General features: G+C 62.2%; 1 protein-coding gene across 1 annotated transcript; it reads right to left on the bottom strand.

Moving 5' to 3' along the window:
• Window positions 1-1,509: 1,509 nt before the first annotated feature.
• On the bottom strand, window positions 1,510-25,815 carry RTN4R (reticulon 4 receptor). Its single transcript, XM_027088561.1, has 2 exons — window positions 25,563-25,815; window positions 1,510-3,213 (listed from the first exon to the last, which is right to left on the bottom strand). Exons 1-2 carry the CDS (start codon window positions 25,582-25,584, stop codon window positions 1,790-1,792), a joined length of 1,446 nt encoding a protein of 481 aa, XP_026944362.1. The 5' UTR covers window positions 25,585-25,815; the 3' UTR covers window positions 1,510-1,789.

The raw sequence follows: 25,815 nt of genomic DNA on the forward strand, positions 1-25,815 counted from the left end.
CAGATTTAGCAGCTTGGCTGTGTCTTCTTGGGCATGGCAGGGGCTGCTCAGGATAAAACTGGATAAAGAAACTCCTGCCTACGCTCCCTCTGCCCACCAACGCCCCGGCGCAGGCTGGCAGACTCCTGGCCTGGCTGTGCAGTCACAGGGACGGTGTCCGGGGGTGCTGATGGTTGCCAAGGCTGCCCTATACCTCCACACCAGACGGCACGGAGCTGTGTGTGTGGAGGCTGTCCAAGGTGGTGATGGGGTCTCCTGGCTCAAAGGGGACTGCCCATGCTGCCCACTTGGAGCCTGGGGGCAGTGCGGCCTGGTCTTGAAACTCAGATGTACCCGTGTCCACAGTGCAGAGGGGCAAACTGCCAGGGCTCACACAGGGGGTACCAGGGGCCCCAGGCCCAAGGGTCCCTTAGAAGAAGAAATGGGGCATGTGGGAGGACCCGGCTGAGGAGGGGGAGAGGCCGGACAGGAGAGGCAGGGACCCTCCCCCAGCAGTGCCCTGACTCTGCCCTGGGCTGGGGCAGGGAGGGTCTGAGCTCCCACCATGGGCACAGAGGGGCCAGGTGGGGGAGCGGGGCCTGGCTGCTGAGCACACTCCCTCCCCTCCCCCCTCCCCTGGGCTTCTGGAGCCCTGGCCGCCCCCACGGCCATCTGGCTCCACCAGCAACGTTCCCCCACTCCCTCGCCCAACTCACGGTGTGTTCCTCCCTCTTCCTGCTCCCCCAGGCCCCTGTCCCGAGGGGGATGGTGGGATGGCCACGTGGCTTCTTTTGTTACTGAGTCCTCATGCCCAGTAAGGACTGAGAAAATGTGCATGTGCATATGTTTGCCTGTGCTGCGTGTGAGCACGCATGCACATGCATTATGTGTGCACACAAGTGGTCCCTGCCCTGCCTGTGCCTGCACGTGTGTGTGGTATGGTGTAGGTATGCGGCACCCTGGGCACACGCCAGTGCAGGCATGGCCACAGCACTGGCATGAGATCACAGGCAGTGGTATGAAGGTGGCACATGGCCCCTGCCAGGCCTTGGAAGGTGGGGTCAGCCTCACCACCCAGCACTCCATCAGGACCACCCTAGCCCACCCGCACAGGGTCCTCCTGGACCTCAGGCTCCTCCTGGGACCACCTCAACCCACATGGGAGAGGGGGGCAGCCGAAGCTGGGCTGGAAGGCTGGGACCTCTAGGGACTCTGTGTGACCGCAGAGCAGATGTCCTCACAGAGGCAGCCTTGTCTGGCTGGGCATGGTCTGTGCTGGACACATACCTCTCTCAGACACCGCTGTCAGCCCAGCCGGGAGGGAGGGAGCCAAGGCACACTGAGGTCAGTCTTCATGGCCACCACAAGTGCTGGGCTGAAAAGGGTCGAGCTGCCTGCAGCTCAGGCCATACCACCAGGCAGCTGCCTTCCCTTCCTGGGACTCTGTGCCATGACGGGGGCAGGGCTGCACCTCCAGGGCCCACCTGCCTCTCACGGCTCACAGCAACCCCGAGCCTGAGAGGCCACAGCTTAGGAAAAGAGCTCTTTATTCCACATCGTCCAATATTTTTACACAAGTAAAATAAAACGCATATCTCTATATATCGCGATCCGGGCGGGAGGCGGCGTTCTGGAACAAACGCCCCAACCACGCCCTGTAAACATGACGGGGTGGAGATGGGACGGGCAGGTGGGCAGGCGGGAGGCGCCGTCAGGGAGGGCCTGCCACCCGGGGCTGGCTGGCAGTGGGAAGGGACCCCGTATGTACACACACCTGGCTGCTGAGAGAGGCTTTGCGCTCAGTGGCTGGTCAACAGGGCCCGAGCACTGTCCACAGCACCAGCGCAAGGCCCAGGGGGACGAGGCCCAGGGGGGCGAGGCTGCAGGCGAGGCCAGGCAGGGCACCCGAGCCCTCCACCCCACCAGCCCCGCCAGCCCCAGCACCCCCGCCACCCGCCTGGCCCAGACGGCACTGGCTGCGTGTGCGGTTCTTGCGGGAACAACCTGGCCGCCGGCGAGGGCCCGTGGTGGGGGGCTCCGGTGGCTGGGAGCCCTCAGGCTGCACCGCGGTCAGTGGGGGTTCGGCCGAGCCAGGCAGGGTCCCGAATGGGGAGTCGTTGATGTGTCGTGGGCCAGAGCCGTTGCCTGGCGGGCTGTCACCAGATGGCACACGTCCCTTTAGTGCGTTGCCAGCCGAGGCCGGACTCCCGGCCTCCAGCACCGAGGCCTTGTCCTCAGCGTCCGGCTGGCAGCACTTGGGCAGCCCCAGCAGCTCCTCATCGGCAGGCCCGCCGGTCCAGAAGGGACGGGACGGTCTGGCGGCCACAGCGCAGCCCTCCAGGTCGGCAGTGGCCAAGCGCTTGAGGTCGCGGCCAGCCAGGCGCAGGGGCAGGCTGCAGGGCAGCTCGGATGAGGAGCCGCGGAATTGCTGCAGCCAGGCCCAGAGCGGGCGCGCCCGGCAGTCGCACACCCAGGGGTTGTCATTGAGCCGCAGGTACTGCAGGGCCCGCAGTGGCGCCAGGGCCTCCGCGGGCAGTGCAGAGAGGTTGTTGGCAAACAGGTAGAGTGTCATGAGACGGCCGAGGTCCCGGAAGGCGTGCGGGTGCACGCGGGCCACACGGTTCTGGTGCAGCAGAAGGCGGTCGAGGCTGTGCAGGCCGCGGAAGGCGCGCTCGGGCACGCTGGAAATGCGGTTGCCGTGCAGGAAGAGGTGCGTGAGGTTGCCCAGGTCGCGGAAGGCGTCGTCGGGCAGCGCCTGTAGCCCGTTGTCCTGCAGGTAGAGGTACTGCAGGGCAGCCAAGCCGCGGAACAGGCCGGGACCCAGCTCCTGCAGGCCGCAGCGGTCCAGGTGCAGTGTGTGCAGGCGGCTCAGGCCCCGGAACGTGGCAGGGTCCACGGCATGCAGCTGTGCGTTGTCGCTGAGGTCCAGCTGCTCCAGGAGCGCCAGGCCAGCGAAGGCGGCGGCGTCGATGTGGGCCAGCGCGTTCGAGTGCAGCCACAGGATGGTGAGGTTGCGGCAGGCATGGAAGCTGGCGGCTGGCACGTATGTGATGCGGTTGCCGTGCAGGAAGACGCGCTGGCTGGCAGCCGGGATGTCGGCAGGCACGGCCTGAAGACCCTGCTGCGGGCAGCTTGTGGTTACCTTGGGCTCGTTGTAGCACACACAGGCACCCGGGCACGGCGCCGCCACACTCCACACCTGCAGCCACAGCACCCAGGCCAGCAGCTGGCTCCCTGTGGGCAGAGCAGAGGGCAGTTCGTGGGCAGGGGCTCCTGCAAGGCTGGGGTTGTGCAGGAGGGGCTGGGGCTGGGCCCAGGATATGCTGCCGCCCCTGGGAACTCAGGTGCTGTGATCCTTGCCCCACCCGCCAGGTGGAAGCTGCTGCACAACAGCCCTCCAAGGGATCGAAAGCTCCACACCAGGAAACGTCGCCTGCAGACGCCCACGTCACCCTGCCTGGCACTCAAACACACGAGCTAACACGCCCGCACCCGCCGCCACTCGGGGTTAGCAGGTCACCACCAAGGCCCAAGTGAAGGCCTCCTGGGATGGACATGCACACCTGCAGATACCTTCTCGGACTCCAGTGAACACCAAGCCCCCGTGGGCCTGCCCGCTGTCCCTGTCCATCCCAGCACTGACCCAGCCTGTCCCTGTCCCATCAGCCCACAGGCCAGGCAGAGAGAGAGGCCCCGGTAAACACTGGAGCACCAGGCCAGCTCCACTCATGCAGAGGAGCCCTGGGCCAAGGATCATGGCCAGGCCTGCCTCCTGGCAGCTTCCGCAGCAGCCCTCCCAGAGGGTCCTCTCGGGCTGCAGGAAGGGTGGGGCTGTGACTCAGACCTGGTGCCCTGCCCAGGCCCCCAGAGCCCCTGGGGCCAAGGCCTGCCTGGATTCTGAGGGAGCCTCCCCACCTCGGGGAGCTGTGCTTTAACCAAGAAATTGCAGGGGCCTTGGTGAAGCCGGGAGCCACAGCCCCAGTGGCCCTCCTGCAGGAGTCTTGGTCCCACCAACAGGACACAGGAAACTGCCACAGCAGCCCCAGGCTCCAGAGCAACTCTGCCAACACAGGCCAGGAGCCTAGGCCCTGAGGGCAGGCGTAGCAGGGCAGGCAGGTCCAGGGCTTGGGGGCACTGCAGTCCTGCCCCGTGAGCCCCTCAGGCAGGCTGCTCCCTCCTGCACATGCCCTCCTCACTGCCGCTTACTGCTTCCTGGCCTGGCTCAGAACACCTCCTGCAGCCTCCTCCCCTCGGCCTCATTCTCTGCTTGGTCTCCTCCCTGGGCGAGGAGCTTACTCCTTCCCGGCCAATCTCTGCACAGTCCAGCTGCCCCCAACCCTCCTGCCAAGACATGCTCCCAGCAGGTTCCGCCCCAGCCCAGGGGGCTGCAGCTCCCCTCTTCCCTCCCCCGTCTCAGGGCCTCACCAAAGACCTAGACCGGGTAGGAGACCCCTCCTGGGGTGCTGTATCCAGGCTGGGCTCACCAGCAGGGCCACATGCCCAATACTAAGCTCCCTGCCTATCATCCCACCATTAGAGCCACTGCTTTGAATGCTGAAGGTTCTTTCCGCCTTCAGGAGTAAGTCTATTAAAATGTGAATCCCCCTGGGAGGGTTATGGCTTATCAGCTAACACTTGAGTTATCAGCTAACACCTTCGTTGACAGCTAACACCTGCGTTGACAGCTAACACCTTCCTTGGCAGTCAGCTGAGAGCAGGATTCTGCAGACATAAGGCCGGCTAAGTGCTGGGGCTGGAGCCAAGAGGGAGAAAGGAGGGGCCCACAGGCCACCTTCCCCAACCCAGAACCATGACCTTGGGCCCCGAACCCCCACTAAGTCCTCTCTGCCAGGGCCAGTGCAGACGCTTGCCCCAAGCCCAGAGGCCCAGCAAGCCGGGCATGTCCAGCGGTCACAAGGAATACGCCCTCCCAGACTCTGGTCCTCCGGGACTGGGAGCACCGTCCCCACAGCCTAGGCGCCTCCTCTGTCCCCTGTGCTCTGGTGGCCACTGAGGCTGGGCCATTTGTTGGCTGCTGGGGACATGACAGCCCCAGGACCACCCCCTGCCCAAGCCCTGGGTGCCCCTCCCTGGGCTGGCTGCACACAGGAGGCCATGAGGGGGCATCTCAGCTATTCTATTTAAACTGCTGGCATCCTCTCCTGGCTCTCTCCTTATGGGCCTCCTTTGGAAAGTCGGGCCTGATTAAGCCAGCTCCCACGGCATCTCACTGTTGCCACGGGATATGACTGTGCTATGAAAACAGTACTTCCTGCTCCCGAGACCTTGTGGCAGAGGACAATCTGGGGCAGGGTGAGGTGGGGCTCCAGTTACTCATCAGGCCAGACTCTGGACCTCACCACCACGGGCTGGGCCACACCACCAACTTGGCTGCCAGCGGCCGTCCATCATGACCATACCCACCACATCACCGACTGCACTGTTACCACTGCACCCTGACCATTGGCTCCCAGGCCTGCAGCCATGGTCTGTGAGCTTGGCTGGGTTGGGGTCAGCTGACCACTGGAACCGGCCGGCTCCTCCAGCTTCCAGCCGTCGCTAAGCGGGGCCCCCGGAAGGCTATAAGCCATGGGCTTGGGGCCGTGCCCGCTCTATGTATGCCCTGAGATAGGTACCAGTGTTGAGCCACGCATGGGGGAAAGTGGCAGAGCAGCCACGTGGCTCGGCCCTGCCAGGAAGTGGGCAACAGGCGCGAAGACATGGCTCCCCTCTCGCCGAGGCAACTGCTTTTTGGAAACCAACTTCTGATGGTCGGTCCCTCAGCACAGGCCCTGCTGTCAGCATAGCGGCCGGCGGTGGGCTCACTCCTCGCCTCAGCCACAGTAATTGGCTCCAGCCTGGCCCCCTTGGGGCCTGCCTGCTGGTCTCCATGGCAACCCCTCTGCTGAGCAAGCAGAGGGGGTATCTTTCTATGAGATAATCAAACCCAACTTTGTGTCATGTTTTCATTCTCACAGCAGGGGCCTGGAGGCCCCACCAGGTAGTGGGAGGGTGTACCCTGGGTGTACCCTGGCCCAACCCCCTGGACCCTATCACTCACCTAATCCCTCCCAACCCTAAAAGTCCTCCCCATCCGTCCCCCCACCCCGTCCCCAGCCTGTCCTCCCAGCCCATCCTCTCATCCCACAGCCCCCACCCCCCAACCCATCCTCCTTGGCTTTGCAGTCCGGAGCCTGAGGCCTCTCTGGCCTGCAGATCTGCACTCGCTGGTCCTGCCCACTCATCAGAGGCCCCCAGGTTGCACCCTGCCTCACCTGTCTCTCCTTTCTCTCCCCCCCAACCCTCCCACTGGCCCCAGACAGCGGCCCATTCCCCTGGCCCCACCTCCCAGTCACGCCCAGCCTCACCGGGTCCAGTGGGAGCTTGCCTCCTGCACACAGGGTGAGAAAACAGCCCTGCCCCGCCCGGCTCTCATACACAGAAATCATCGCAAGGCACACCAGGGTCCTGGTCCCACACCAGGCCACCAGGCCCCCTCAGCTAGCTTCCTGCAAACCCAAGCCGGCCCCTCCCCTGCCATCCCTCCTCTTTCCTCGGGCCTCAGCACAGAATGGATGGGTCAGGGGTTTTCTCTAGTGCCCTCCCCACGGAGGGGACCCCTGGGTCATGGCTAGGAGCCCCCACCTTAGCCCTGGTCTGCTCTGGAGCTGGGGCAGGGGCACTAGGGCTATGGTTGGTGGAGGACCAGCCACTCCGGCCTTGGGGGTGGGGGCACAGCTACCAGACTCTGCTCAGGGTCTCTCCTCCGGGCCAGTTGACAAGGCCCAGGAGGCTGGGGGGCGTCAGGCCTGCGTGTGGCCTCAAAGGCCATCTGCATTGCTCACCCTGATCCAGCTCCTGGCCACTGCAGGGGGCGGGGAGGAAGGTGGAGGGAGCAGGAGAGGGGAGCAGAAGGGAGGGGAGCCAGGACGGGTGGAGGCTTCTGGGGAGTCACCAGCAGCCGCAGGAGCCAGTGGGCAAGTGGGCAGGCGGCTGCTGAGGTCAGCAGCTCAGAAACAGGGCGTGCTGGGGGCTGCAGGCACGGGGAAGTCTTCAGTGTGTTCCCTGGCCCCTGCCTCTCCCGGGGCCCCCCAGCCTGGGCTGAGGTTGCAGGAGTACAGCTCCCCTGAGGTCTCATGGGGATGCCTCTGCCCCCACAAGCGAGGCCGAAGAGATGGTACAGGGCTGGCAGCCTTGGAAGCCCACAGCACGGGCTCAGTGCCCTCGGGCCTCTATGCCTCCCTGCGGCTATGGGGTGGCTGTAACACCCCCTTTGGGGGTCATTACAAGGGTCCACCAGCCGATATGATGAGGCATGAGTTGGAGCTGCATAAGAATCAATTTTCTTTTTGGTGTCGTGAGCCCATTTTACAGATTAGGAAACCGAGGCAGTGAGCAGTTAAACCATGGCCTGCTCCCACTCAGAGCCGGTCCAGGAGGAAAGGTGGGCAAGAGAAGGAGCCACAGAGCTGCCAGAAGGGGCAGGAGGGACATCCTGCCCAAGCCTGAAGAGCGGCCACTATGCGGCCACGGCAGGAGAGTGTGGGCAGCTCCCTCCTGTGCTCTTGGTGGCTGGGAGGGGACGTTTCCGGGAGGTTCTGAGCTGCTGCACACCCCCCTGGAGGCTGGGGTCAGCCGTCCGCGGAGGGGCCAGACCGCCGTAGCATAGCTAGGACATCAGTCTGCTCAGGACCCTCTCGAACACCAAGAACGTCCCATGAAGGGTCATGTCACAGATCGCAGTTACAAGGCAGAACAGGAGGCCATAGTCAGCACAGCCAGGCCAGAAATAGCTCCGAGCGGGGGTGGGAGCCAGTGGCGTCCACACACTGCAGAGGGTCAAGGCACCCGTCACGGCTGCACCCATACCCCTCCCATCCCTGCCAGCCCCCCACTCGCGATGGGCTCACCACCCACCCCCGTCGTCCATCTGTCCCCCCTTGGTCATCGTTGTTTCTCATACTCACCACCCACCTTCCGTCCGTCCTCCAGGCATAGACATGCGTGGCGGCAGCACACGTGGCCAGGGCGTTTCCTGGTCCCCTTCTCTGGCTCAGGTGCCAGGGAGGAGGGTGGCAGCCGCTCCCGTGAGGCAGCCCACCCTCAATAGAGCCCTGCGTCTCCAGGGGTGTGGCTACCAGCTCTCTGCCCGGCTGTGCCCCTCAAGGCCCCCTCCTTATTGATCTTTTCAGGGCGCAGCTGCGGGGCAGGGCAGGGCGGGCTGGCCAGGTGGATAATGGGCAAGGTGACCTACCGTGGCAGGAGGGTACTGGACACAGGGCTGAGCAGTTCCAAACACCAGGCCAAGCTGCGTGCAGTGGGGGAAACTGAGGCCCACTGTGGGCAGAGCCGGCCTCCTGGCTGTGTTGTGCACGGGTGGACCCAGGGTGAGCAGGCCAGGCCCCTCTGTCTGGTGAGCTCTCCCAGGGGCTAGTGTATTTAGTCGTTTTACAGGTGAGGGAATGAGGCTTGGTGGGGGATGGCGGGCGTCTCTTGCTCACAGCCCAGGAGCCGGTTGGATTCCCAGCCCTGTGGTGTCCAGTTGCTGAAAAGCCTTGCTGCGCAGTAAAAAGTTAAAGCTCCCCCACCCCTACCTCACCCATCAGCCCCACCTGGAACCCAAAATTTCCAGCCGACACAGCACCTGGGAGGCAGCTCTGGGCCCTTACAAGGCAAGGAAACAGAGAGTGGCGGGGGAGGGTCTGGCCTGCCTGGGAGCTGGAGGCCCTGGATGCAGAGCCCACCCACTAGCGTGTTCCCCAGGGGGCGCCCTGTGGTCGGGATGTGGTCCTGGCTGTGACACCTGTGGTCCAGGAGCGGGCTGACCACAGGTGTCACGTGGGGGATTGAAGGAGCCAAAGAGCCCTGAGCTGGCCCCGGACAGCAGGCAGACGTCAAGGGAGGAGCCCTGGAGCTCACTGCCAGGGTGCGGGTCCAAGAACACCCTCTGATGGGCAGGACACTGGGCCCAGCCAGCAGGCCTCAGGAATCCATCCTTGGCCAAGGGCAGGCTGCCAGCCTGGAGGCTCTGGAGCCTCACCCTGTCCAGTCCACATGCTCTTCACCCAGAGCCCACCTCCCTCGGCTCCCACCCAGGAGCCCCACATGGAGGGCTCATGATACCAGCATCTGAAGCCTCGTCCAGCCCCAGGACCCTGCCCATGCAGGCCACGCCCACACTTGCAGCAGAGACTCAGCCAGCATTTCCTCCCCCCAGAGGCTGGACAGCCCTGTCCCCCCGACACCCAGCAAACCCCCCACTCCATCAGGCCACCAACAAACGCCCACTGCCTAATTACCTGGAGAATTCTGTCTCCACGACCAGCTCACCAGGGTCCTGAGGCTAATTCAATCCGGCAGCCAGTATAGGCTCGAGTCCCCAGAGGATGCTAATGAGAAACTGGCCAGTGGCCGACATGCCCCTGCCCCAGGGAGGCTCAGAGAAGGGGCATTCCCTGTGCCAGGGCCTGGGACCTACCGCCACACACCTACCACCGTGCCCACCCGCCTGCCCAGATCCCTGTCCACTGCCAGCTCCTGTCCAGGACTGGACGCCTAGCCTGGCAGGGCCAACATGGGTCCTGCCCTCCCCGCAATCCATCCCACACTCCTCCCGGGACCCTGCATCTACCGCCAACACGAAGCTGACCATTCCTGCGAGGCCCTGACGGCAGCCTCCAACAGGGCAAATGCAGTGGAGGAGCCCACGCTTGGGGTGCACACACGGGGTGGGGGTGTGCACGCCATGGGCACACACAATAGGAACGCACTCTTGGAACTTGTGCTGCTGGGGCCCGCGTGATCAGGGCACAGAGGCGAGCCAGCCAAACAGCAGAGGGGCTGCTGTGCAGAGGCTGGCAGACATGGGAGCCCCACCCAGGAGCCAGGAGCCAGGCTGAGGGGTTCTGCTCTCCTCTGTGGTGGGAGTTGATGGGTGGGCACATTCCCAGGTGTTCCCGAGCCCTTGGCACTTGTCAACATCACCGAAAAGGCAGGCGGTGGCCTCTGCCCGAGCAGCATCTATTTGGCTATGGAAAGACAAATGCAGGTCTCCGGAGGCCCTCGACGGCTCACCCTTGGGGATCAGCCCATCCGGCCTCTGGGCCGCTGCGCATTAGCCCCGTCTGGAGGGAGCAGCTGGACTGAAGCCCACCTTCGCTGTCCCAGGAGAGCCGAGTTCTCGCAAACGCTCCCGACCAGGGTGGCTTGGGCCCCGAGAAGGGGTTAACATGGGCAGGGTGCTTGGGGGCTTTGAAACTGAGCTGGGAGAGTGAGGGTGGGGGGCAGCACTCGCCAAGAGAGACCGTGGGGAGGACCAGCATGGTCTGCTGAGCACCCCTGGCCAGAGGCAAGTGCAGGGCCCAGGACCCTCAGCCTGAGACGCTCCCATTTGAGTCACCACCGGCTGAGGTCACTGCATCCAGGGGCCGTGGGTCCACAGGATGGTCCGGGGAAGCCTGTTGGCAAGGCGGCCTGCACGCCAGTGCCTCTCTCCTTTCCTGGACCGAGTTGTCCCACCTTTGTTATTTGTTCCTAAATGGGAAGAGTTGTCAGCTGAGGCCTGAATCCTAACATCTTGGGAAGTGCGTCAAAACTGACTTGCTGTGTACCCTCCTCCCAGCCAAGTGGACAGTGTGATGCTAGTGGGCCAGCGAGCCAACCCCTGTGTGACCTGGCCACAGAGTCAAAGAGGAGGGTGTGGGGTCCTGAGGAGGAGAGACCCCCACCATCCCAGAGGTGAGTGAGTGGGTGGACAGTGCTGGGCAGACACGAGACAGCCCTGAGCATTCCAGCAGCAGTGCCTTGAGGCCATGAGGGCCTTCTTGGTCGAGCTTGTCTCCCAGGGAGGCCCTGTCCATCCACCTTGACATCTCAGCCTCACACAGCACCAAGCACCAGTGGAGGGGAGAGCTGGGGGAGAGGGGGCCCTCACCTCCCTGGAACGCCCAAGTCACAGATGTCCCTCCCTCCTGAAGGTTTCGCTACATCCCACAGCACAACGAGGAGATGACCATCAACCCCACTCCTCAGACAAGGGCACTGAGCCTTATCAAGGTGTGGTGACCACAGGGAACCAGCAAGACCAGGGAACGGGGTCCAAGAGCCCCCTCCTGCCACATCAAGTGACCAGGGCAGGCCCTGAGCCCCAAGTGACCCAGATAACAAAAAGGGGAAGCAGCCCTACTGCAGCAGGTGAGCTGCTGAGCCCCTCCCCCCAACACATGCTCTGGGCTCTCTGACCCCCAGAGAGGCTTATCCTTGGCCCAAGCTCTCTGCTCCATGGGCTGCCCGAGGTGGACCCCAGGGTCCAGGAGCCCTGGGCTCAGATGCCAGCTCTGTACACCCTCACCAAGAGGCTGGGGAAGCTGTCTCTACAGCAGTGACATGAGGATGACAACAGGCCAGGACCCGCCTCCCCGGGGCCCCAAGATGCTTCCAGCCTGGAACCCCCTGAGCACCTCCACCCAGGCTCTGGCTTTGTGGCCAACACCCTGCCTCTCCAGGGGCTGGTGTGGGGCCTCTGCCGCTCTGACCTTGGGCAGCCCTGTCTGAGGTGAGGAGCCCAGGCAGGAGAGGCCCACAGCTCACAGGTGGCATCCGCAGCCACGCTGATCGCTCTACTTGTCTTGAGGCCCCTCCTGCCTGGCATGGTAGCCCTGCTTTGTCCATGAGAGGCTGCGTCTGGGTGGAGGAGGGCACGGCAGCCAGGCCATGCTGCGAACACACCTAGGGCAACCTCCCTGCCTCCACCGAGCTCAGCCTCAGTGGAGGGAGGAGGCTCGGAGACAGGCGTGGAGCCCAGCACAGATGGAATGGCCTCACAAGCTGCTGCTGCTCCTCCCGCAGCACGGGCACACTCGGCGGGCCCCTCTGTGCCCACCCTCCACCCGTGTCAGAGACCTGTGTTCATCCCACCCCAGACCCAGGACAGTGATGCAGTACTTGCTGAGGGGTTAGGGAGCAGGGTGATGAGGCTGTTCCCCCGGAGAAACGTCCAGAGGAAGGATCTCCACCATGGCCTCCAGCGTGTCCAGAGCAGCTCCTGCCTGACCACCCACACCTGCCAGTCGACAAGCCCCACTTTCAGCAGAGCATCCCGCCACCTTCCATGCTTCCCTAGTAAACGCTACCAGAAAACCAGGTGTCTGGAAAAGGTGCCAATGCTGACAATCACGGCAATGCCTCCAGAGGAAGCAGAGACAGTGCAGCGAATAGATAAAAATTAGGGAAAATCTAATCAGTGTCCTCGTAGGGATAGAAGAGGATTTAAAACAAGAACTGGGTGCTATGAACAAGGAGCCATCAGAAAACTAGAAGAGTCCCTGGAAGTTAAAGATAGAATTGCTAAAATTATCCCCCAAATCAATAGAGAGGTTGGAAAACAAGGTTAAGGAAGTCTTCCAGAAAGAAAAACAAAAAGAGACACGGAAAAAATGATGAGATTCAGAAGACAAATACAGATCCAACACCTGTCTTAGGTAATTCCAGAAAGAAAACAGAAAATAGAGGAAAAAGTTATCAAAGAAATAATACCCGAAAATCTCCCAGAGCTGAAGGCTCTCCTGGGTGAGCGCCTGGCACAACACGTGACATTCACAGTGCGATTTCAGGTCTCTGGGCGTCAAGAGAGGAACAGCAACACGGCAGCAGACTTCTCCACAGCACACTGGACGCCAGAAGACCACAAAACTGCAACGGCTTCAAAACTCTGGGGGGAAACTATTTTCAACCTGGAATTCTGGACTGGGCCAATCCAGCTTGAATAGATTTGCTAACATTCAAGGGCTCATAGAATGATTCTTCGCTGTGCCTTCCTTAGATGGTTAGCTGGGAATGTGCTTCACCTAAAACAGGACATAAACATGAACCCCAAGAAACACTGGGTGATGAAAGGCAGTCAGGGGCAGCTGTGAGGGGGCCCCAGCATGCCCAGCCCAGGAGGGGACAGCAGGACAAAGGCCTAGAGGGAGACTTCCCCTGGGGAAAATGAGACACCCAGTAGAATGCCTGACACAGAGAAGAGTAAGCACATGAGGGTGGCATATGGGACAAGGGAAAAAAGACAAAGTCAACTGTAAACTCCAGGAGAAACAGAAGGCCAGACGAGAGCGAGAGGGTCACCCCTGTAGTCAGGCAGTGACAGCGTTCATGTGACCTGGATTAGGAAACACTGGTTATGAATTTAACTGTTGGTAGTGAGACAGCCACACTGGGGAGTGTGCTGGAGAAGAGGGGGCTGGGGTAGGAGACATGGAAATGTGAAGGTAACCACCTGGAAAAACAGGGAACACGGCAACAGCAGGTGGGTTGGAGGAGGGCTACAAACCAATGCCCCAGACCAGCCTCTGAGGGCTGGGTGCAGGCTTTCACTTTGAGCAAGATATGGCCGACCACAGTGTTATCTTTTTAAAAAGACTGCATACTTGGCAATGAAATCTCAGAAACAGAGATAAATAAAAAGAAGAAAATAAAGCATATCTGCCAGAAGGTGAAGACGAACGTGGGTTAGCAGCAGGCGTCTCCAAGGTACAGGAAGAGAAAGCGGGACTGAGAGCTCTCGAAGCCTCCTGGTGCTCAGCCCAGCGTCTGGCTGCTCTTCAGCGGCTGCTCAGCCAAGGGTGGCCAAGGACGCCCCCGGCCTTCGGGGACGCTCCAAGCTCCTGGCTCCAGGGGCCTCTGAAATCCAGACTCCTGAAGGGACAGCTTCCAACCTGAAGATCCATGTGTGCCCTGGGCCTTTCACAGTCCTACCACCTCCAGGCAGCCCCTCCCACTGTCCCTCCTCAGCCCTGCCTGCTCCGGGGTCACAGATCCGACACCCTGACCCCAGACCGGGGACCCTCAGGAGCAGGGGATCCAGCGGATAAACCCGGGCCCTCGGGTAAGGGTCTGCAGCCCCTGGGAGGGCTCCCCTGACCTTGGCCTCTATGAGAGCCCCAATCGCGTTTCTGCATCCAAATGCATGACACGCAGGCAGGGGTGACGTGAATAAGTAATTGCTCTTTTATTAACGAGTGATAAATTATTCCTATATGATTGTGTGTGATAACTCTTCCTTATTTGAAATCAATTTGGGATGGAAATTGTTGGCGGCTTCTCACCAGTGAGGGTGGGAGGACCAGGCGCGCCGCTGCCTCCTGGAAAAGCAGGTCAGTGTATTTCGGCTACTTCCTGAGGCTGATGCACCAGGCGCTCCTGGCAGCAGAAGGGGGTCGGCTGCCCTGGGGGCGGGGCTGGGAGGGTGGCCTCATTTCCTCAGCACCAGCCCCCGGGACAGGTTCCCAGCATGGCCTCTCCCACCCCACCCCCCGCCTCACTGGACCCAGGGCACCGATGCCCCTGGCAGAGGAACGGGCAGGCTGGGGAGGAGTCCCTGAAGGCCCAAGGCATTGCTGGGGACTGCCGTGGCCAGGCATCGGGAGGCAGGGGGCCATCTGCAGGCCACACTCCACTCATCCCCTCTGTGTAAACCTGAGGACCCAGGCAGCCCAGCCTTTCACCCGACAGAGGACATACCCAGCGCCCAGCTGGCCTCCCTGCCTCCCCACCCAGGCCGGCACGGCTTGACTTCACCAAGCCTGATGAAGGCATTTGCCTTTTCCCTAAAAATTTTCCTAACGAATTCACATCCTCATTCCCTTCTCACTCAGCCCAACACACAAGTGTCCCCAGCACGAGCCCAGGCCTGGGTCAGACAGACTTGCTCCCCACCCAGTGCCCTTGGAAGGCCCTCGGCCTGCTCACCTGCAGATGGCCTGTGAGGGGCTGCACACAGCAGGTGCTCAATAACCACTGAGCCAAGGAAAGAAGGGTTGCACCCCGAAGGCCTCCCTCAAGTTGACCCCTCACCGCGTGGCCCCATGGGGCCAGGGGAGCCCGGTGTGGAGGAGGAAGCAGACGCGCAGGGAATGGGGTGCCCTTGGCTGGTGCCCACGGCCCTCACAGGCCCCGCCTGCTCAGAGCAGCACCCCGTGGCCCAGGCCCCTGCACCTCTTCTGTTGACGCATCAGAAAAATCCAGCAACCCACTGGGCAGGCAGCCAGCTGCCTCTCGCCCACCCTCCTACTGTTCCCTGGTCACAGGCTTGCCCCCGTCAGGAGCCAGGTCACCCCAGCCCAGACACGTCGCCCTGCTCAGCTCAGGCATGGCGAGCAACCTCCGCCTCTCAGAGCCGGGTCTGTCATCTGTAAAAGGGGGAGGCTATGTCTGAGAACTTGACAAATCACTCCCAGGGTCCGTGAACCCCCACCTCTGTCCACTGCCAGGTGCCCCCTTTGCCCCACACCTCAATGGTCAACTTGGCAGGTTTGCCTTGCTTGTTTCTGCACCCCCGGGCCGTGGGCTCCTTGGGGCGGGACTAGGGCTGGTGACGGCACAGGAGATGCTCCATAAACATCCGTCACGTAAGAAGTGTGAATGTAAGAAGTGTAAGAATGTAAGAATGTAAGAATGTAAGAAGTGTGAGGCTGTGGAGATGGCTGTCCCAAAGGTGCCCAGGCCCAGGAGAGTCCATAGGGCACTGACGTCCCCACAGGGCGAGGCAGCAGTGCCTGATGCCAAGGGCAGCTTCACTTCTGTTCCAGGCTGAATGTCTGTGCCCCACCCCCCAAGTTCATATGCTGAAGCCTTCACCCCCAATGTGATGGTATTTGGAGGTGGGGCCTTGGGAGGTGATTAGGTTTAGATGAGGTTGTGAGGGTGGGGCCCCATGATGGGATTAGTGCCCTCATAAGAAGAGATACCTGAGAGCCTGTTTTCCTGTGAGCAACGTGAGGAAGGCGGCTGTCTACAAACCAGGAAGAGAGCCCTCACCAGAACCGACCCTGCCAGCACCCTGATCTCAGACTTCCAGCCTCCAGAACTGTGCGAAATACATTTCTGTGGTTTGAGTGTCCGTCTGTAGCATTTTCCTATCACAGCTTCAGCTGATTAGTACAACAAATTTCTTAAAACTCCAGTATATTTTTCCAGATTTTTCTACAATGCACATGAACTGGTAAAATCAGAAGAGTTTTTAGTTTGTTCCGTTTGGTCTCATGTGCTGACACTGGATGGGGAAGCTGGCCCAGGGTAGGGTGAGTGAGGCCAACCCCAGGCAGTGGGAGTCCCTTTCAAGAGCCCCGTGCTGTGGGGTCCCCGCCCGGTCTCCCAACCTCTACAAACCCATTCCCTTGGCTGAAAAGTGCAGACGACAGGCCCCACCTCACAGGGTGTTGAAGCCACACAGCTCACGCAGGCCTGGTGCGCACAGTGGATGCACAGGAAATGCCCGGCCCGCCCGCCCCACGGGAGCACCTCATGTTGCCCCTGGCAGGGGCCACGTCCCCCCGATGGAGGGGAAGTTAAGCTATAGCTACCAAGGGCATGATGGCACCTGACCTGACCTGGCCTGACCTGAGCTCAGGCAGCACCCCCACCTTGTTCCCAGACACCCCCCTCGGAAGGCTCTTCTTCCCAGAGTCCCACCACGCACATCCTACTCCCCTCCCCAACCACAGCCCTGCCCCGAAACCTGGACTTAGCCCCTAGGGTGCCACTGAGGGAGTAGGCGAACAAGCAGAGTGCATGGAGCTTGGCCGGGGTCTCGGTCCCTGGGCTCCCACCAAGGGCTCTCGGCAGGGAAGGGGCCTCAGCTAGGCCTGAGGGGCCCTGTGCGCATGACATGCCAGGCAGGGCCTGACCCCACCTGGGCCTCGGGGCAACGTGGGGACAGTGAACCCACCAGAGTCCACATTGGCCACCCGGCAGGAAATGAGCTGCGGGGGTCAAAGCGTGAAGGCCTACAGCCCTACCTCCCTATTTCCCACCACCCACCCCAGGGACATACTGCCCCACCAGAGCCCCTTGTACTGACAAGGATGGTCCTGCTGTATCAGGCTTCCTGTGATCTGGGGGTCAGGGGAGGCAGCCACGGCGTCGGGAGGGCTCCGTAGAGGTACTGACACCCCCCCATGCCACCACCACCCACGTCAGGCCAGCCTGGGGGCTGGGCTACAACTCCAGCAGCAGGTGAAGAATAGAGTCCATTAGGGCCACCATCTGTCTCAGCCATGACGGGCCCTCTCGGTGACATCCAGGAGGTGTGTAGATGGAATATCTTTATGGCGAGAGTTTTTCTTTTGCCAATTTTCGAAAAGGAAGCCAGACACTTGTCACACCTGTCCCCGTGTCAGCCTCTGCCTGACAGAAATTGGGGCTGAGGCAGGGAGATGAAAGACAGCCTGGACATGGCCGGAATGCAGGGGCCACGTGTCACATGGCTGGAGCACAGAGCAGCAGGCTGGCCTCCTGCTGGGGCACGCCGCCATCCACCTCTGCGGCCCCCACCCCATCCTTCCAGCCTGAGCTCCCCGAACCCCTCCCTCTGCACCCCTCTTGGTCCCACAATCTCCTCATCTGAACCCCATCTCCCTCCACCCTGCTGCCCAGGGCCTCCTGAGCCCACCCCAGGGGCCCCGGCGCACGCACTGGGCTGTCCCGGAGTCTCTGGGCTTCTGCTCACACCAGGAGCCCCTCCCCCTCAGCCAGCAGCTCCAGGGCCTCTTTAAGACGTGGGCCCAGGGTGGCCTCGGTGAGGGCCCAGTGGGGGACCCAGGCCTCAGGCTCCTCACCAGCTTGCCAGCACCCATGCCCTCACTTCTCTCCCCTGGGTACCTAGTGGGCTTTGGGGTGTCTCCCAGGGACCTGGAGGGCTGAATATGTCACAAGAATCTCGAGGTCCCTGCTGCCCGGCATGGGGCTGGCCTGAAAGTAATGCTAGAAAGCACTTGCAGGGGAACAGAGGTGGAAGCCAGTGGCCCTCGGGGACCTGTCCAGGGATCCCCATACCCACACCTGCATTGTGCATTGTGGTGCACGGCTAACCCCACCAGGGGTGAGGAGGGCCCTCCCCAAGGGAGGGGGGTCACCTGCTAGGCCATACTCAGGAACCCCAGCCCCAGGGCCCCCCTCCGCCCTCCATTAGTCCCCACGCAGTGGGATGGGGGTTGCTCACTGCCAGGGCTACATGACAGTCCTGCTGCTTCCTCAGATGGCCCTGGGGGCCACAGCCTCAGCCCCCAAGGAGATCTAAGAGCATGGTCCCCACCAGGTTCATCAGCCACTGCCTTACATGGCCTCATCCTCTGGGAGGCCCTGGGGAGCCTGGAAACTGGGACTGGACGGGTGTGACTGGCTAGCTCTGTGTTCTCTGAGGACAAGTGGGGGCTGGACGTGTCCCGAGAGAGCAGGGAGGCCTCAGCCAGGCCAGAGGGAGGGAAGAGGCAGTGGAAAGCATGGGAGAGATCACAGCAGGGCTCTGGGAAGGGTGAGGGTGGCCCAGGACACCAGAGCCCACTCGCAGGTTCCTGGCTGGGGTGTGCTGTGGAGGCAGGTGAGAGAGCTGGGTACGGGGTGTCCTGTGTGACCTTGGGACCCACAGCCCTCCCAAGACCACTCTGATGCCCAGTGTGTCCTTGTGGCCAGCCAGGACTGGTCTTTCTCTGGAATTCTGCTTCCAAGCACATCTTTGGGAACAGGAGATGCTTCTGGGCCAGAGGCCACACAGGGGGCAGATGGCCCACCCTCCCTCTGCCCAGTTCCCGTCTTGCCCAAGGACCGGGCAGGAATACTGGCCTCCTTCTCGCCACACCAGAAGGCTGGTGCAAAGTGAGCTGTGGGGCAAGGCTTCACACCCACGTGGTGAAGCAGGGAGACCCTGAACCTCCTTCCAAGTCAGCACCGCAGCCGGCTCAGCACCCACCTGCCCCAGGCCCCCGCTGGGCCTCCGCCTCTCACTGAGAAAGGCAGACACCCCATGAGGGCCCCAACTTCCCCTCCCCCAGTCGCTGGCCCTGCCTGGGGCCTGCACCTCCCACCCCCATCCCACCGTGTCCCCCCAGCCCCATTTCTCACTTGGGTCCCCATGGCATTAACTAATAGGTCACAGACCCCCCCTTGGGACGGGTGGCAAGGACCTCATGCAGAAGGGCTGGTGGGGGGAGGGAGGCCCCAACAGGGGCTCCTCCTATGCGCTCAGCAGAGGCTCCTCCTCCAGAGAGGACAGTGGGGCCCACACCCATCACACACCTGCCTGAGTGCCACCATGATGTCCCCAGGGCAGGGAAGGACTTGGGAATCTGAGGAGGCCCCTGGGACATGGGGGCCCCACGAGGCCCCATCACAGCCTCTATTTCCACGGCAAGTTCCAGCTCAGGGCAGGAGGTCCCACCTGAATGGGAAGGAGCCCCAGAAGCTGGGACAGTCAAGCCCTCACCAGGGGCTGTCCCGTGGGCATCATTCACCACTGACCCCCCTTCGCAATCTCCTGTGTGACATGGAGGCTCAGAGGGTGAGTGGCCTGCCAGGTGCACAGCTGGCTCTGGGCTGAAGTCCTGGGCTCCCAATGCAAGCCCCACTGGCCCTCGGCTAGAGCAACTCCCCCACAGGTTGGCACCTCTGCTCTCTCTCCAGACCTGTGCCCTGGAGGGGACTGCCCTCTTGAGCCACCTTGGGCAACTGGCCTGCGCCTGATGGCCAATGGCCAACCCTGAGGGCTAGGACCACCAGCTCCTGCGACCCTGGGAGCTGACTCAGGGCACTGCCTGAGGCCACCCTACCATTCATGGCTCCCTGCACACCGGTGCCAGGCCTGAGCTAGACTCAGGGACATGGACGTGGGGAGGCAGACACAGGTGTGTGTGCCAGGCACTGGAGCCAGGGAGCCAGAGTGGAAGAGACATTCCCAAACCAGACCCCCTGGTCCAGGCCTCATCGGGCGGTAGACACAGGAGAGTTCAGTCAGGAGGGGCCTGGCTGGCAACATGTTTTAGGAAAGCATCTCAGAGCCTGAAAGGAGGATGAGATGGTGGACAAGGAGACATGGGTGTCTGAGGCCACAGGCCCAGGAGGGGGGCTAGTCCACAGCAGACCTTTGATGAGGGATAAAAGGGGACGGGCAGGGAGGGGTCAGACTTGATACTGGACTTTGGGGAAGGGTAGAGGGAGGTGGCCAGGACTATGGACCTTTGGCCAAGTTGTAGGGGGTGGAGGGGCAGGTGGTATAAGGGCGATCACCACCAGACAGGCTGAATCTGAGGGACCCAGGACACCCAGTGGAGCAGAGCAGCACGTGTAGGGAAAGTGGTGTGGAGCTGCTGGGCGGGGGCAACCTAGGAGCCTGAGACCCCCACTCAGCTGCACAGACCTGGCACACAGCCGAGAGGCAACAAACGTTTACTAACCAACCACTGGGATGCAAGGGCCAGACAGAACTCCATGACAGGCCAGGTTAAGGCCTCAGAGCTGGCCCTGCCAGGCAGGCCAGGAGGCCAGTAAGTCTGGGGGCTGTGGATTCCCTGCCGGCCTCGAGCCCTCCCCTGCCTACCATGTCCACTCTTTGCCCCTCCCTATATACTGAGCACCTACTATGTGCCTGGAGCTGCCACAGGATGCCATGAGCCAGCCACCCACCCCCACCACCCCCAGAGCCCAGCACCCCACACACCTCAGACTCAGAGGGTTTTCCCACCCATGAAGGCATCGAGTGGGAATCCCACCTCTGGTCGACAGCCGTGGATTACGGACAAGGTCTCTGGTGACCAGGAAAGGGCAGTGCTGCCCAAGGTCACACAGCAAGCCGGTACTGCAGAGGCTGATCCAACGGCTGCCCAGACTTCAGGGCAGGGAGAATTCTGGCAGGTCCCTGAGCCCACCCCATCTGGGCTCTGGCAGGAGGTAAATAAAGGCAACATCTCAACAAGGTCACAAGGGCTGGGACAGACCGGGCACATGGTGCTGGGCCCAAGCAGTTGAGGGGCAATCTGAGAGGGCTCCCGGGAGGAGGTGAGGAACTTAGAGCCTTGCCTTGGCCTGAGCCCCTCAGCACTCCACCCCCTTCCTCGATGGGCCCCTCACCCATCAGCTTCAGCCTTAGCCTGACATTTCCCGTGACATTTGCTGCAAAGAAATAGAGCCATAAACCCAAAGGTTAAATTTGCACATTGCCTTGCTGCCAGGAGAGCATGGTCCCTCCACCCACCAGGTACTTGGCTGCAGGATTTGTGTGGGATGGCCCACCCACCCTGGAGCCCTTGATGGACCCAGGCCCTCCAAAGGACCTCAGCCACTGTTTCCCAAAATAGGTTACTGGATACACTAGACCCTGAGTGTGTTACACAGGGGTGGTAAAGGAGCTCTGTCAGCACCTCTTACCCAGCCATTCCCAAATTCGCTTGACCACGAAACACTTGTCCAAGCCCCACCAACATTCCGTGGAACCTCAGTTCCATGGAGCATGATCTGTGATGGCGTTAGGCCAAAGAGCATCCCCCTGGGGCACCAGGAGGCTGCCTGAACAAAGTTGAGTCAGCTCTTGACACCCCGGTTCCTCCACTGGGCTCCCCGTGTCACCATCAGCCCAGCTCCACCTGCCAGGCCCACCTGGGCCAGCCTTAGACAAGCACAGCTCCTCCCCATGGCCCCTCCCCCTCTGGGAGGGCTTCCAACAGCCCTGCCCTTCAGCTCCACCTCCTGCCCTGGGTTGGCGGCGGGGGTGGGGGGGGGTGGGGGGGGCACTAGCAAGGCTGTAGGACTGGGCCGCCATGGCCCATTCTCTATCCCCAGGCAGGGAGAGGCAGCGGGCCCACTAGGAGACAGGACTGTCAGGACACTGCGGGGCTAGGGCGGAGGCTAAGTGAAGGGGGCAGGAGAGAGACAGCCCCAAAGCGCCGCCGCGGGCTGCACTAGGGCTGGACCAGCAGCAGAGCCGGATTCCTGATGAAGGCCAGGAAACAGATTGCTCTTGTGAGTAGCAGAAATGCAACCCCAGGGATGGGAGAGGCCCGAGGGCTCTGCCCTGCTCCACTTAAAAGGTTGGGAAGGGTTGGGATCAGGCCCTGCCTCCTACTGGGGGAGGGGCACCTGACCACGCCCCCGGGGGACATAGCAGGGTTGCACCAGGGACACTTCTCTGGTTGTCCAGCTGCACAACCGCGGGCAGTGTGAGAGGCCGAGGCAGGTTTGGATAAATAAATGATGGCGCATCCTCGGGAAGGGATTCCACACACACCCGCAAACCCATGATACACAAGAACAGTTTCCAACGTGCAAAATGTTTAAAATACAGCGACCAAAGAAGAAACTGCAGCACAAGACACCCGGCTGGGCCCACACGATCCAGCAACGGCACCAGGATATGCAGGGGTGTGGATGCTGCTCTGGCTGGGCTGCCATTTTCAGCTCCATGGCCACCTGTCCTTTAAAGCATTTAGTCCTATAAACTCAGGTGGGCAAGGACCACATCCCTTCACCTGCCTGGCTCAGAGGGAGTGAGTGAACGAACAGGTTCCTGAAAGCAAACGTGGCATCTGGGAATGGACCGCTGGAAGGGGCAGGAGCAGGCGGGCCACAGAAGGTCAGGCAGCCCAGCCTAGGGGTCAGAGGTCAGAGCCCTGGGCACAGGGCAGCCTGAACCTCATTGACTGTGTGGGGCCAAGAGCCGTCAGGAACCCCAGGATGGGGCCCGGGGGCCAGAGTGCCACTCACACCTATTCCCCATGCTCACTGAGACCCCCATTCTCCCATTCCTTTGGCTCAGTTCACTGGTTCTTCATGCTCCTGACCCCTCTCTGGATGCACAGACTGAGTCTCCCCGGAGACTTTCTGGCTACAGGCCCAGGAGAGCAGGAAACACAGCCCTGGGGTGGTGGGGGTGAGTTCCTCCTGCCTCCACCAGCTGGGCCCCTCCTGGTGCTGCCCCAGCTGCCACAGGCCTCCATGCCACAAAGCCATGAATTCAAGGCCGGGGCAGGGAGCACTGAGGGGCCAGCCCAGCGTGCCGGCTGTCCTGAGGGCAGCGGAGGGAGGGTGAGGTCGGAGTCTAGAGAGTGGGGGTGGGGACAGCTGCACACATCGGGCCCCTCACCGCCCGTCACTCACAATGAACAAGAGCAAACAAACCCTGGGTCCCACCAAGGACCTGGGGCAGCCCTCAGCCTCCCCTGCCTTCCAGAGCCCGAGCACATCTCCTACGGACCCCCTACAAGCCCTCTTGGCTGTTGAGACCCCCTGGGCCAGGCTCTCCTCCATGACCACTGGGAGAAAGCCAGCTCTGACCTAAGGGCCCCCAGCTGACCGTTAGTCCTCACATAGGGAAACCAAGGGTCGGGGTTCTGCAGGCTTCCAGCTGGTAAGGGGCAGAGTAAAGATGCTGCCCCAGTGTGGGGGACACATCGGTGGCCACTTCACACCTCCCACAGGGCCATCTCTCCCTCTCTGCCTCCCCACCTGCCCACCCCCTTCTCCAACTACCCAGTGACCTCGATGGGCCTTTATTTCCCATCTGCAAATGGTTAGGAGGGAGGGTCCAGCTGGCAGTGCAAGGGTTCCAGGGGGACTTCCCTGTGTGGGAACCATTGAGTGGGGCAGGGTGGTGGTGTTTTCAGTATTTTGAAGGCAGAAGCACTGGGGTCAGAGCCCTGTGGGGGCCTCACCCTTTAAGTGTCCCCAACAACCCCTGAGGGAGGCCCAATTACTGACCATGTCACAGGTAAGGAGACTAAGGCATGGGTGAACTGCACACCCAAGGTCAAACCACTATCGGTGGCTGAACCAGGACCCACATCCAGGCCCTTCTTCTCCTGCCACCCCACACCCAGGAATCAGGGTCTGTGAATAGCCTTGCAGGGACCTGGTTCCTTCCTCACCTCAACTGGAGTAGAAGTGGGAGCGGTGATGATACCCACTTTAGAGATAGAAAGACTGAGGCTTAGAAAAGGGGAGTGGCCAGCCCCACTGCCCACCCCATCGTGGGACCCACCCCTCTGTTTCAAGCCTATAAGGATGACCTACTTGTCGTCATTCTACAGACAAGGACACTGATGGGTGCGGGGGAGAGCAGGTGGTGTGGCCCTGCCTCTCTGAGCCCTGGCCTGGGGTCCTCCTCATCACAGTGAGAGCGAGTCACCAATACCCTTACCTCAGACTGCACACAGCACCTGAGGCAGCTGACACACCACAGAACCTCTCATCAAGAAGGCTCTCGCCGTGGAGACCCCTAGGCACCGGGGGCAGAGCTTTCCTGAGGTCACCCTGGGTCAGCCGTGAGGTGGGCATATTCCTACCCTGAGCTGGACCTAGTGGCAGACTGCAGAGCATGCCGGGGGTCTGGCCTGTGTGTCACGGTGCTGACCTGGAGGTGTGAAATGGGCCTTCCCTGCCTAGGTGGGTCCCAGCCCCCATCAGCCACCACTGCCCCAGCCTGGGGGGAGGGGGAGGAATCAGACACTCCTTTGGCCTCACACCCTGGGCTGGGGCACTGGGCCCCCAACACACATTCCCTGGGCCTCTGCTACAGATTTGGGTGGAACCTGGCCACGGGCTGCCTGGGCACACAGGGGCACCCACGTCCGGAGGCAAAGAGACACATGCCGATATGCTCACAGGCACACATGGTCATGCGAACAGAGACACATGTGCAGACGCATACCGAGTTCACACACACACAGTCCCAGGGGGCTGGGAGGGGAGAATCCCGGACACGGGGGTCGGATCCTGTGGCCGGTTTCTCACCCTTCTGAGCTCAGGCTGCCCAGGGCCTCCCCCTTAACACACGTGCATGTAGGCACAAGAATAGGTCCCTCGGAGGGGACCCAGCGTGCGCCAAGCGTGGAGACCACAGCAGGCACGCTATGTGCACGCATGGTCGTGGGCGAGCAGGCGGGGGCGAGGACATGGATGTGCACCCACAGCGTGTGTGTGTGTGTGTACGCGTGCACACGGGGCAGCCTGGCATGCATGTGCACATGCGGTGTGCAACTGTGCAGCCCTTGTAGACATGTGCACGTGCAAAGAAACGTGTGCAGCCTGCGGCACCTTGGAAATAAGCAGGGCACCCTGGGGCAAGGGGGGGGGTGGGGGGGACGGTGGGAGCACCCTCCAGGCAAGGCATGTCCAACTCCCCCTACAGGAGGTCACCCCCAGCACCTCACACCAGGTAGGGGGGAAGGGTCCCATGAGAGCTGCCAGGGAGGGGGTGCTTGGAGCCCCACCACCTCTGGTGCCCCTCAGCGGAGCCCGCAGGGGCTCTCAGGCACCCTCAGGCTGCGGATAGGGGGTGCTTGGCTGCGCCTCTCCTCGCCCGCCCCCTGGGGGGGACAGCTCTGGGCCAGCCCCGCCCCCCACGCCCTCTACTGTCGCCAACGCCCCCATTCATCCTGCTGCGGTCTAACCCCAGAAAAACCAGATGTCCTGAGCTGAGTCCGCGGGTCGAGGATGGAGGCGGCTGGACACCCCCCACCTCTGCTCGGTACCCGGGTTTCTTCAGACCTGCTTATTAACCCCTTCGCGGACGGGCGATCAGAGGCAGGACCCCACCCTTCCAGCCAGCAGCCCCCACACTAGCCCCGCCGCCGCCGCCAACTTTCCAGGGAAGCGGCAACTTTTCCTGCTGCCGCGGGCTCCGCCCTCCCGGGGCCGGGCAGCATTGCGGTGGCCTCGCGGCCGCGCGGTAACCCTCCGCAGCCTCGGCAGCCCGGGCGCGCCCCGCGGCTCAGGGAGGGGCGCCCGGGTCCCCGCCCGCCGGCCGGCCCGGGCGCGGCACTCACCTCCGGCGGACGCCCTCTTCATCTTAGGGGTCGGGCAGGGCGCGTCGGGGACCGAAAGTCGCTCCGGGGCCGGCGCCCGTCTCCCCGCGGCCGGGTCCTCATCCAGGCGCCGCAGCTCCGGCCCGGCCCCGGCCCGGCCGCGGGACGAGGCTGCACGCTCCGCCCGGTCGGCTGGGCTGTCGGGCGGCGGCGCGGAGGCGAGGGCAGCCGGCCGGGAGCGGATGAATGTTTTATGGGATCATGTGGTTTGACG

The sequence above is a fragment of the Aethalodelphis obliquidens genome, unplaced genomic scaffold, assembly GCF_003676395.1.
Source record: "Aethalodelphis obliquidens isolate GAN/ISIS:26980383/991018 unplaced genomic scaffold, ASM367639v1 scaffold63, whole genome shotgun sequence".
Taxonomy (NCBI): Eukaryota; Metazoa; Chordata; class Mammalia; order Artiodactyla; family Delphinidae; genus Aethalodelphis; species Aethalodelphis obliquidens.